The sequence below is a fragment of the Balearica regulorum genome, chromosome 11 (genome assembly GCF_011004875.1).
Source record: "Balearica regulorum gibbericeps isolate bBalReg1 chromosome 11, bBalReg1.pri, whole genome shotgun sequence".
In the NCBI taxonomy this organism is placed as follows: domain Eukaryota; kingdom Metazoa; phylum Chordata; class Aves; order Gruiformes; family Gruidae; genus Balearica; species Balearica regulorum.
Window position 1 is genome coordinate 11,719,633 of NC_046194.1, and position 12,767 is coordinate 11,732,399.

At 50.1% G+C, this 12,767-nt stretch overlaps 2 protein-coding genes and 5 non-coding genes across 7 annotated transcripts in view; 1 reads left to right on the forward strand and 6 right to left on the reverse strand.

Annotated features, from left to right (window-relative positions):
• F8 (coagulation factor VIII) overlaps nt 1-12,767 on the forward strand; it is a 90,501-nt gene that overhangs the window by 51,928 nt on the left and 25,806 nt on the right. The window lies entirely within an intron of this gene.
• Nucleotides 96-11,649, reverse strand: DKC1 (dyskerin pseudouridine synthase 1). The gene is made up of 16 exons (XM_075763353.1): nt 11,562-11,649; nt 11,274-11,335; nt 10,870-10,956; nt 10,195-10,286; nt 9,474-9,658; nt 8,823-8,887; nt 8,130-8,256; nt 7,620-7,750; nt 6,479-6,622; nt 5,917-6,037; nt 4,569-4,687; nt 3,348-3,451; nt 2,836-2,902; nt 1,966-2,124; nt 1,398-1,462; nt 96-209 (listed from the first exon to the last, which is right to left on the reverse strand). Exons 1-16 carry the CDS (start codon nt 11,575-11,577, stop codon nt 161-163), a joined length of 1,593 nt encoding a protein of 530 aa, XP_075619468.1. The 5' UTR covers nt 11,578-11,649; the 3' UTR covers nt 96-160.
• LOC142603417 (small nucleolar RNA SNORD83) lies at nt 4,179-4,254 on the reverse strand. The gene has a single exon (XR_012837343.1). It is a non-coding gene; the product is annotated as a small nucleolar RNA SNORD83 (small nucleolar RNA).
• On the reverse strand, nt 5,450-5,660 carry LOC142603415 (small nucleolar RNA SNORD17). The gene has a single exon (XR_012837341.1). It is a non-coding gene; the product is annotated as a small nucleolar RNA SNORD17 (small nucleolar RNA).
• LOC142603413 (small nucleolar RNA SNORA36 family) lies at nt 7,318-7,452 on the reverse strand. The gene has a single exon (XR_012837339.1). It is a non-coding gene; the product is annotated as a small nucleolar RNA SNORA36 family (small nucleolar RNA).
• LOC142603418 (small nucleolar RNA SNORD83) lies at nt 7,850-7,925 on the reverse strand. Its single transcript, XR_012837344.1, has one exon. It is a non-coding gene; the product is annotated as a small nucleolar RNA SNORD83 (small nucleolar RNA).
• Nucleotides 8,480-8,718, reverse strand: LOC142603414 (small nucleolar RNA SNORD17). The gene has a single exon (XR_012837340.1). It is a non-coding gene; the product is annotated as a small nucleolar RNA SNORD17 (small nucleolar RNA).

The window sequence follows — 12,767 nt, forward strand, 5'->3', positions numbered from 1 at the left end:
CCAGCTGCAGCATGCGCATGCATTAAGCTGCCTCTCCTCCCCATGAACAGACCACCGACCTCTTATAGGAGCCAGATGAGCAAGCAAATCACCCATTGAAAAATAGGGCTTTTATTTTTATGTTAAAAAAAAGAGTAAATAAAACCAGACTTTTTTCTGCTCAGGTTCTGACAGCCACCAGCTGCTGGCCCCACTGCCTGCGTGTATTTCTAGCATTGGAAGGGAGAAAAGTCAGACAGTTAAGACAAAAGCAATGCACAAGGCTAAGGCAAACATTACAGAATCTCTGCAAGGATGAAGCTCCAAACAAAGCAGCCTGGATTCTTCCCCATTAAAAGGGGCTAAAATCCTGGCTCAGCATTATCCCTGTGACAGAGGGGAGACCTCCTGCCCCCAGTGGGCCACCCCAGATAAGGAAATTAGGACAAGTCTTTCTGAAACCACTCAAGGCCCACACCCAGTGTCCCTTGCAGAGCTGCCTCTAGCCAAGCTTTTCCTCACTCCCCAATAGCCCTTCAGAAAAGCATACTGGCCGGTTGCCTTCTGGTCATTTTGCTTCTGCCCTCCAGCAGCATCCTCACTTTGAGCCTTCAGAACATATCAGGTATCAAAACCAGGGAAGGCAACTGAAAGTGCTGCAGTCCCATTCCAACAACTGGGTAAAGAAGAGCAAAGAGCCAGCAAGAGGTACAGACTGACAAGGTCACTGGGGCGCTGGGTCTGGGGATCAGCCAGCCACTAACAAGCAGGTCCCCACACTATAAAGCGAAAAGCAGGAATTTAATGTTCTAATCCTTTTATCACAAAGTTTAAAAACTACTGAATAGCTGGGTGGACTATATGATCTCATCTAACTGGGGGTCAAGCCAAACATATGGCCAGGTTAAAACAAACCAGAGCCCTTCAAATAACTGATTTAACTGTCCCCATTCAAACAGGCCATGACAAAGCCAGTCCACCGGACACCAACGCATTCTGCAACTGCAAGGTAACAGCTCCAGCCTTGGAAGAAAATGAAGAAAGAGGCAGGACAAGAGGGGGAAGAAATGTTATTCCTCCCTCCCAAGGTGAAAACAGAGACACCAAGTAAAAGCCAGGAGCTGCAGCTTCCCTGATGATTCCACTTCTATTGGCATCATGGTGTTCAGCTTTAAAGAGCAATCCAGTGCAGGGGCAGTCAGGCACCCAGCTCCTCTGGCAACCCATAAAACAGGATGAGGGGTACCTCAGCAGGGCATATCCTGGGCAAACACACCCACTCACTTGTATACACAGCAGAAAAGGTACTTGGAACTTGTTGGCCCCTCTGCCATGCAGCCAGTTCCCTTTCTCAAGGCCTCAAACTCCTCCCTCCCTCCTGATGAGGTCGCCTGCTTTGGACAGATCCAGTAGCTTACTCTGAGCTCTCTTCTACTTCCTTTTGTTTCTTCTTCTTCTTCTTCTTGGTGCTGGTCTCACTGGTCTGTGAAGAGGTTGGAGAGGTCAGGAAGGAATCAAAAAAGGAATCACCCACTGCTCATGTCAGGAGGAACAGTCCCACTCCAGACAGTGCAGGCTCCTCATGGCTGCAATCCTCCCTCAGCACCATACAAGCACACTGACTGAATGCCAGCACGGTACCAGGCATCATCCTCCCACCAGGGCCCGTCACAGGGCACCAGAGCACAGAGGTGGTGTGGCAAGAATGTGTACCCACCAACTGCCCCAGGGCACAGATGACTGCTCACCCCATCCCTCCCCCACTGCAGATCCACCCCCACAAGCATCACCTGTCTGATCTCCCACCACCCTCAGTAAGTTCAGTTTACAAATGCACCTACACAGACATCTTTCTCTGCCTGCGGGAAGCCTGGCACTTTAGGGACATGCACAAACAGAATGCTGATACATTTATCCTGGAGGTATTAAGGAGAGACAGCAATCTCTCCCATAGTTGGGCTACCATAGCAGCACCCAGTTACATACCACTTCTAATTGCTCTCCCCCACTCTCAGCTGCCTCTTTGGCCTTCTTCTCTTTCTTCTTCTTTTTCTTTTCCTTTTTGCTCAGCTCCTCTGGTGGTGGGGTGGCAGGGGATGGAGGAGTCACAGTCTCTTCACTTTCACTCTCCGACTCTCGTTTCCTCTGTTAGGGGAACACATTGTGAGACATGCCATCTTCCAAAGGAGCTCAAGTGATAGGAAAAGTTTGCAAGCCCGTTGCAACTATTTTGCCTGATTCAATCATACTTCGCAGCTAACAATGCTTTCAGCAGGACTGCCAGTAGTCCCCTCCAGTGCACACTGTCTAGGATTTGCTTCTGCCAGAACTGCACCCTGTATTTCTTAGTGCTTCCTGTACCCTGAACGCTCCACTGCTGCACCTTTCCAAGTGCATGCACAAGCCCTGACTTAGGGAACTTTACAACTCTTGCATGGACATTTCTGCAACTGTCCGTAGTTTCCAGAAAAGTTCTCTGGCACAATTAGCCTCCATTGTGGCTCCATACAACATACTTCCTTGGATGCTGCAGCTTGTACACCACATGTGTGTGGTGTACAAGCTCCTAATTTTCATACTGTGCTACAGGATTTGCATCCAAGTACAACATCCCAGACACAAAACACCCAGAGGTAAGGTCCTAAACAGGTCGCCCTGCAGCTAGCTAATGGGCCATGCAACCACACCACACATTGGGGCACTAGGCTCCCAGAATATGAAACACCTTTCCCTGGAAAGCAACTAAAGCAGTACACAACCAGCACCTGATACCAAGTGCCTAAAGGAACAGGCACATATCCATTCTTCATTAGTGCCCAAACAACCTTAAAGCCAGAGAGCCCTAACGATACTCACTTTTGGAGCCCTCTCCAGCTCTGAAACAGCTCGGGGAACAGCAGCTGCCTCTTTCTTGGAAGCATCCCTGAAAGAAAAGGTGCTCAGGCTGAGCAGGACAGCCGCTGCCTCACACTGCTCTGTGCAAGTACAAAGCCCCACTCCCCTCGCGAGGACTCCGTAACCCACGCCAGGTCCTGAGTGGGGAGGCTGGTGTGGGGAAGACCTGCAGCATGTACCAGGGCCAGCTGGGCTGTGCAACAGCAAGGCCTCCCCCATTTAATTTAGCAGACTGACTCCCTCTAAAACCACAAGCACAGGCTAGAAAGGGATAACCGTCTGCTCAGGATCTTTCCCTCTGGTGCTGCCTGCTAGCAGCACGTTTCTTGGGACTGCAAGAAATGCATCCCCACGGGTCTAGACAGCCTTGGGCCGGGTCTAACATGCTCCAAGCAGAAACAGCAGCACCCAGCCCAGCCCTCACTGCACGGGGCTCCCCTCTGCCCACCGTGCAGGAACCACACACTATGTACCTGTAATCCACATATTCCTTCTTCCAGGAATCCGGCGTGCTTTCATTAGGCTTTCCATGCTTATCTAGCAGACCCTTCTGGATCATCATCTTCTTTTGACTAGCCTGAGAGCAATGTGCAACAAGTCAGACTGCAGCTCCAATGAAGAGAAATCCTCCCTGGGGCTTCAGCCACTCAGCCTAAGAGGAGGTAATCCAGGAACAAACCAAGCCAACAACTACAGTGTTACCGATTTAACACTTCTCCAAGGACCTTCTAACAAATCACACAAAACACCCCCAGCACAGCAGCCTACAAATCTCAGGCAGGATACATCTTCATCAGTAAATAAGCGCTAATTTGTGGTGGAAGTGACAGCAGCAGAATAAGATGACTCTGCACATCATGGAGCTCATATCTTTGACTGGGTCTCTCCAGCTTAATGATCTGCTGCATTTCAGCTGAACCATGCCGGTTGCAAATACAAGGCTTTGCTAAAGACTCCAAGATGCTTCAACTGGCGCACATTACCTCACATGCACAAATGTGCATGCATCCCCACAGCTTTCTATATTTCACCTGAAGTACAGGAACAGAATAAGCCACAGCAACCTGACAGAGTTTTAAGTTTGAGCTGCATCACTCACCACTCTAGCTGCAGTTAAGCTAGCACTTCTGACTTGCTGATTTCCATGACTACCACATGCTTGAGATGGGAGAGGAATCCAACAATGGGTGCTCCCACTGCTCCTGTCCTTCAGGCACAATATACTGTTTCACAAGATAGTTTGCACTTTGGCACTGTTGCAGTTGCACCAGCAGGAAAAGCAGCTCCTTGACCAGCCCCTCCAGAGCCATCAGTATGGGGTGATAGATGAAGGTCATCTTTGCACAGAGTGCTAATGCCATCCATTTCACATCATTTGGCTCTTTACCAGAGGGCTGGTGCTGTACAGACCTGAAGACCCCACACCTGAGCACCAATGGCAGCCCCAGCTGGGCCTCAGGTAGAGCTGCCCAGGCTCCATTGGAAGGGAAAGCCTTGATCCCAACAGCACTGTGCTGGCATGGCCCCAGCACTGGGAAGCACCACCATCATGGCTCGAGGAGAGTACAGCAGAATTACACTGAGGCCCTGGAGAAGACATGGCACAGGTCTGCCCAAGGGGCCCAGAGTCCCACATCCCAACAGCTGAGCTCCCACTGCTGCCCAGGGACTGGCCACACTCCCATGCTGCTCACCTTGGGACCAAGACCCCATTTGCGGGGATACGTGTCTCTCTCCATGATCACTCTCTTGATCTTCGCCACGATGCCATGGTCGCAGGTAGAAATGACTGCTGTGGTCATCAAGGCAATGGCTGCAGAAACAGAGTTCGTCAACTCTTTAAGAGCAGAACTGCACTACAGGAACCTGCTGCATTCAGCCTGTTCTTCCTCTGTCAACACAAAGAGGAGCAACACTCCCCACCAGTGCCATTTCACTCACTGGAGGTCAAGTTCTGGACTAACACTTCAGAGAGCTGCCCTGCTCCAGGGCAGCAAGCACGTCAGTCATGACTTAACCACACCACAAGCACAGGCCTCTCCAGCTTACAACAGAAGACCAGTTCCAGATTAGCAAACACAGTAAGACCAACCATTTCCCAGAGCGGCATCAACATCACCAGTGGATGGGGAAGAGCTCTTTGTGCTGGAGCACTTCCAGGAAGCTCAAGGAACCATGCCACTACAGAAAAAAGCAGTGCTGCTCCTTTGTCAGCTCCCAAAACCTTGCAGGGCCAAACTAGAGGAGACTAATCCTACCAATAAATTATGTTTTTCTGGCCAGGTCCCTGAGATGACCACAGTGCAGGCAGTACAAACAGGATAGAACAGCTTGGCTGTGTTACACCTCCAAGGCCTCTCAGTCCCATGGGTCTGGGCAGAGCATGAGGCTCTGCAGCACTGAGCACCATGACAGACCATCTGTACAGTACATCAGCACCTGCCACCTACACAGCTACTTTGAAGACCCTGGTTAGAACAAAGCACCCTTTTGAGTCACTTCACAGAAGCTGGTAGCTACTCAAGTGCTTTTATACTGATCTGCTTGGGAAGTGTGATGTGCCAGGTAGCAGTATGTGATCAGACATCATCCTTCGTCTTTGTGAGGATGCCAGCACCACTTCACTCCTGCAGGCAGCCAACCACACACCACAGCAGCTCTCCATTAGGAGACTGGAGGGTGTCTGGAGGCTGCACAGCACCCAGACCCTAGAACAGGAATCGGGGTGCTGCAGGAGGGCAGCACCACTGCACTCAGAGAATGGATAAACTTCGTCATCACCTCACAGAGCGCACATGAGCATTACACAGTTGAAACCAGGCTGAGGAACTCTTCACACCTTGCCAAGGACTGATGCAGCCAATGTTTCTTAACATCCTGCCCAACACCAGCTGCCTCGGGTCATACTAACCCACAGTCCCCATCAGGAAACACTATTTAAACCTTTTGCGCATGGGGGGACTCACTTGTTGTGCATTCACTGGAACGTGGTCTGTTATTTCTGCAGTTAGCAGGGCACAAGAAGAACAAGGAGTTTCATACCTAGGCAGACAGCTTCTCCTTTTGTGGTGATGACAACAATCTCCTGATTAAGTTCAATACCATCTTCATACCTCAGGACACCAGGCAGCATGATCTTGGCTCCATAGCAAATGGCATTAACCTGAAAATGTAGAGAAAAGGAAGGCTTATAAGTTATTAGAGAATAAAAAGTGCCTCTAATATATTAGCTTCTCACTGCCATTACTGTCCCAGCAATAACATCTCTATGTATCTATTTGTTACTGTCCACTACATAAAACTTGGGGGCTTTGGAAAAAGCAAGCAAAGCACCTATCACAGCAAACAACATGAGGCACATCTCATTCATAACCATCAGCGTCCTCCTGAAGCAAGGACAGCAGCTTCTCTGCCACTCAATTGTTGGCTCTTGCATCTTACTGCTGATCTGGCAGTGGCCCATAGTAGGTCTTACACAGCTCACAATCAGGACAGCACTGGACACCATGTGGATCCTGATCCCCCATTTATTATATTAGCCGTACAAGTTACAAGGACACTTTGCAGTCTCTGGCTGTCAACTGGCACTATCTCAGGAACTCACCGCACTGTCTTTCATGACTAGCCGCTTGTGTGAAGTCAGCAGTTTCTCCAACGGCAGAATAACTCTTCGCAGGTAGCTATCATCCTTGTTGTTGTCGTACTGCCACTGTGCATCCAGTACATCATGCATAGTCACCATGTTGTCCTGCAAATACACAACCCCTCTAAACTCCCCTACCAGCCACCAACTCAAAACACACACAAGAGAAGAGCTGAAGTACAACAGCAAATAGTGTGCTGAAAGGGAGTGAAAAAACAGACACTCAACTCAGAAGCATCAAAAAAAAAAGCAATCTGAAAGAGGTAAGAATACTTTCCATCAACAGCTTGAGTTCAGCCTGACTTGTGCTACCACAGACTTCAACTTTCCTAATCTCAGATAGCACTTGGATCTAGTGTATAAGGTCTGTCCACATGAAACTTTGAAATATGATCAAACTTAAACAAACACATGGGACTTCTGGACAAAGATTAGTGAGAAGTCTAAATTAACCAGCTCTTCAATCTGTAACATGGAAGCATGCTCTAAGCACCCAACACCTGGAATTCAGAAATGACTGCCAGTGATAACAGCTGTGGTAAGAGGAAAGATAGGTGGGGAAGCACTTGCACGCCGATACTCCTTTTTGCAAGGAAAGAATTTAGTTCTAGAGTTTGGACCAGCAGCAGGATCCCTCTATGATCAGACTGAAAAGACCATAGAAGTGTTCAAGATCACACAAAACTGCATCTCCCAGGTTCATTTCAACAAAGCACATTGCCTGCAGCATGCCCTGACACCAAGTGGTTGCAGATTGCTAAGCAGACAGCTCACACACCTGAACTCATGGCACATACATGGTTTGTAGTCCGAGAAACACAGGTGGCATAAAACAAACTTTCAGTCACCACGGTGCACTTCCCAGTCACTCACTGTCCCAAAGCTTAATTACCAGAACAGGGGCAAAACCCTGAACTGAACTCAACACTTTGGTTACAGACCGTCTATGGCAAGAGCTCCCACGTTCTTGGGGCTATTCACAAAACTGCTCCCAGCCACCACGTACCTATACCCTCTCCCAACACTGTAAAACAGTTCCAAGGAACTCTTGCAACTCTGACAATTTCAAATCTGTTGTTTATAGTTAGAGCTACCACTCTACCTTCTCTCCCAGGATGCCTGAGCGCACTCTGCGGAGCTCTTGCATCTGGCCCCCCACACCAAGCAGCAAACCAAGGTGAACACAGAGTGTTCGGATATACGTGCCTGCTTCACAGCTCACCCAGAAGATACCTGAAACGCAGGATGGGAAAGAAGAGTAAATACATAACTAGAAATGAAGCACATCCTGAAGCTCCCCCTGAGAGAACCTGTATGTCCAACCCTTCACAGAACCATCAGCCTGGGGTGACAGATGAAGGTCATCTTTGCACTGAGTGCTAATGCCATCTAACTGACATCATTTGGCTCTTCAATGAAGGACACAGCAGTACAAAAAATAGATAGGATTTGCTTCTCAGCATACCAAAGTAACGCATAAAGCAGTTACTGCTTGATGGTGGTGAGGATTTATGTCTTAAGACATCTGCCAAGAATATGAAGCAGACCATTTCACAGGAAATTTTATCATTTGCCAGCTTAATAGGAAGAAGGCAGGGAAGCCCTGTTTTACCTAATCTTCTCTCAGGATCATACTCCACCAGCTTGCTCTCATAGATGGTTCTGACTCTCAGTTGTCGTTTGACAGCAGCAATGAGGGGTGGTCGCTGAAACAGCGCGCCTGTCAGCGTTTCTATTGCCTGAGGGTAGAAGCAGAAGTAACAGCTCACACCTTGTGCCCTAACATAGGAGCACCTTAGGGTCTCCAGCAACTACGACCACTTCCATGAGTGAGAAACGACAAGGTTCAGCATAATTTGGTGATGTCATATTTAATAAAGCTAATCCGAATTAGTGATGTGGTCAAAATGCTAGCCCATCTGCCAGTGAGCACAGCTAGGATTTTTCATCAGGTAGCAGCATGTGATCAGACATCATCCCTCATCTCGGTGGGGATGGAGCCCGCAAAGAGGGGCTCCAACCCTGCCAGCACCATGTCACTCCTGCAGGCAGCCAGCCACACACCACAGCAGCTCTCCATTAGGAGACTGGAGGGTGTCTGGAGGCTGCACAGCACCCAGACCCTAGAACAGGAATCAGGGTGCTGCAGGAGGGCAGCACCACTGCACTCAGAGAATGGATAAACTTCATCATCACCTCACACACAGAGCACACCTGAGCTCCACTCCTACCCTCTCACGTCCCACCAATGCTGAACACTTCACATGTAAAGTGCCAGCATGGCTAAGAGCATGCTGAAACTTACCCTGGCAAGCTGAGCCTCACTTTCAATTGCATTGTGCAGCCGAACAATTCCCACATACTCTTTGCCTGAAAAAATGACAAGAGCAGTCAGGACTGGCCACTTGCATTTAATGTTGACCTCAAGGTCCACACTGCTTCACAGCCACACATCCAGAGAGCCCAGAAATTTTCACAACCACCTCTCCTAGGAAGCAGGCACGGTTTATTATAGAGTTGGTTATTCTTCCAACAAAATAAATCTAAGCTACATTTATTTATCTGATTGGACTGGTAGAGGCTGAGGCCATAAATTCAGTTAGTACATGAAACCAATCTGTCAAAAACCAATCTGTCAGAAGTGTCTTCACTGACTTAAAACAGCACAAGCCCCAGAGAAGCAATCAAAAAAAAAAACCAACCCCACACCCAAAACCAAACCCCACCTAAAAAAACAAATACAAAACTTGTGACAGCATGGATGCGTCCTCACTGGCTTGGAGCAAGGATAAGCAATGCTTAAGCTCACAGCACTGAAGACCAAGGGTAGCCCTTTCAAAGACTAGAAATCTCCAATTTGTCTCCAGAAAGTCTGAAAAAAAAAAAAACCAAACCACCAAACCCTCCACACCTCCCCAGTCACTTAGATATAAATGGTCCTGGGCAATAAGCATACCTGCGCTCTGCTGAGATTTGACCAGTCGCGTTGCCCTCTCAATGCACACAATGAGGCATCCAGTCACCTTAGGATCCAGAGTGCCACTGTGTCCAGTCTTCTCTACTCGAAGGATGCGTCGAATCCATGCAACCACCTCGTGGGAAGATGGATTGGAAGGTTTGTCAAGGTTAATAAATCCAGACCTACAGTGCAAAGACAACAAAGAATAGGAGCTAAACATCATGACAAACACAGCAAGAGTGCAAAATTTTTGACAATATTTGTCATGGCTGCAAAGAAACGTATTTCTATACAGTCAAATAAGCTATGAGCCTCACAGCTACCCTCAGTGAGCACATATCGAGCTGTTCTGTGCACAATGGGTGATATATTCCACAGCCAAAGAATTCCCCTCTCCCCAGACTGCTCATCAATAGTATGCACTTAAATGAAACACTACAAACTCCAAGAAGTCTCAAAGCCCAGCGGGCCAAAGGACTTTCCATAAGACCCCAGAGAATTCCTCAAGTGTTTACATGTCTGTCCACAGACCAGACACAACCCCAGAACAAAGCAAACTTTACAGGAAGTGACCAGCACGTCCTATTTAGACATTTACTCGTTAGTAGCAAGGCACTGAGTCAAGCAGAAAGGTACAAGGGGAATGGAGAACAGAAAGTGTTTTGAAGATATTAACTATGAAAGGAAAATAAACCATACTGACCCTTACTGCACTCACCTAACATAGTCAGAAATCTCTCTCTTCAGGGGATTAGCACCGGAAGAAAGAGGTGTGTAGTGTGCTGTCATCACATTTAACTTGTCAAAGTTCTACAAAACGCAAGCAAAAGTTACAAGTGTTCTTGAACTCACATTGCTTTCAGCATTTTTTTTGCTCCAATACATCTCCCCACTTACACAACGTCCGATTTGTACATTTAACTGAAAGAGCCTCTTTCAAAATGAAAATGAGACAACAATGAAACCACAACGTTTTACAGAAAGAGAAAGAAACAGAAGTCCTACACCTAAAGAAATGGGAAAGCAGCAGAATATCAACCTTTACAATGTAGGATAAATCCAGTACACCCCAGAAACTCAGCACAAGCAACTCAGAAGTCTACAAGGACCACAGGCAACTGTCAGACCGACATAAATAGCTGAAGAAATCTGGTGAGGCCTTTACAGGAAACAGTAAATTTAGAAAACTGGCATGCAAATGATACTGCTGGACAAACATTGCAAGATAATTTCTGCATGCAGAGGGTCTGTCTCTACTTTGAGCACCATGCATGTTGTTTCTTAGCAGTAGGATTAGACAGAGAAGGAGCTGTGTATCTCCACGGGCCTGCACTAAGAGAGGACAAAAGAAGGAGAAGGAATGGGCCACGAGGTTGTCTATAACCCGCTCTACCTTCAGCAGCAAGGGCCACTGAGACGTGTCCAACTGGGCGATCCGGGACTCGGGCTTGATGAAAAATTCCTCCGTGTGCTGAATGTCCTGAGTGTGGATGAATTTACCGGAGATCAGAAAAGGGAAACCCGGAGGCCCGCGCTCCCACTCGCTGCCATGCGCGGCCTCCACGCGGCCTACGAACCGCCCCCGAAGCAGCGTCTCTGCTACCAACGGAGCGGCCACGCACCCTCAAGTAATGGCGGGGGAAAGCCTGTTTGGGCACGCTGCGAGGCACAGCAACCCCCAGCCCTGCTCCCAGACCGTCGCAATCCGCCGGCACAGACTAGGGCTGGCGAAACCGCCAGGGACCCCGAAACTGGCCCCGGGCAGCTCCCACGCCGGGCGGGCGGCCCCGCACTCACCGCTACATCCTCATCAGGAAGCACCCGCTTCTCCTTCCTCCGCCGCCTCTTCACGCTGGAACCTGCGGAAACGACACGCTGACCCTCCCCGCCGAGGCCCTGCAGGTCCCGCCGCATGGGGAGCGGGGCAGGCCCGCAGCCCCGAACCACACACACCCCCCCCCGGGGCCTAGCCCACCGTCGACCCTCCCCAACGTGGCGCCATGGTGCCCCCAAGCCCCCTCCCGCCTATGCACACCGCGGCCGGCGGGGCGAGGCACCACCCCGGCGGTTCCCGCCGCTGCGCACCGTCCCCGTCCGCCATGTCCGCGCCGCGTGGTACGGCCACCGCCGCGCAGAGACGAGAAATACCGCCCCTTCCCAACAAGCCCGTGCCAGCACGTGACTACTCCCCGCCCAGCGCAGCGCGGCGCGACACCACCCCTAGCCAGCGTCTCAGTAACCGACAGCCCTACTCCACCACCGGCGAATGCCAGGCCGCGACTCCTCCCGGTTTCGTCCCCACCCCCCAACGGCAGCAAGGCCCATCTGACTCAGCAGGTGCATTTTTACTTTGCTCAGAGCTGCCGGACAGCGTTTACATGTAGAGCAGCGAGTGCCCCTGCCCTGGGCCGGACGGGAAGCGCAGAGGGAACAGGCAGCTAAAAGTAGCTGCAGGTGACCGGCCTCCGGCAACTAGCACGCTAGGACACGGCTAGCGGCACCCGCTCCCAATCCTGCTTGCCCTGGACCCTGCCGGTGCTTCCATCGCTCAGCTTTTGTCTCGCGTGACGAGAAGCTCGCTCCTTCCGCTCGCGGCCGATGGCCTCCTGGGGGCGATCGGAGCTCACGTGGCGGGATGCGGCGAGCTGCGTTTCCGCCGCCTTGCGCAGTGTTTACGGCTGACAAACCTTCCCGGGCCGGGGGGCTCCCCGCAGCGCTCCGAGGTGGCTGAGCCCCCTGCCAGGGAGCCAGGGCCAGCTCCGCCCAGCCCATGGGCATTTCTGCTCGGTAGCGATTCCCGCCGCCTTCCTGCGGCCCGTGCCTTACCTCCCGGCGCAGCGCCCCGGCACCGCTGCAGCCTCCCAACCCTGCGCTTTCCGGGTACCGAAAGCGGCAAAATAATTCACTCTCTAATACTTATTTTGAAGTTTTAGAAAGCAGGCATTCTTTATTGCAGCGCTGGGTGCACGGGGGATAACTCCACCTAACGTGCACACCCAAAAGACAAAACTAGCAAGTATTTATACTATGTTAATATACATATTCAGTATATTTTCGAGTAATGCTTATCACATTCATGGATTTTCCGGGAACTCGTTAGCATATGCTAATGTCTTTCCACATGTTTGTTGACACCTCCAGGTGGTCGTCGGGGGTCTTCAGACTCAGTCCTGGTATCACGTATACCTTATCCCTCAAGGCTGGTTTTGTGATCACCTTGTAACTTTCTTATCTTTGCGCATCTGTTCTTCCAAGGCCGAGCTGTTTAAAATGAGATTGTTCCAGAGCTTC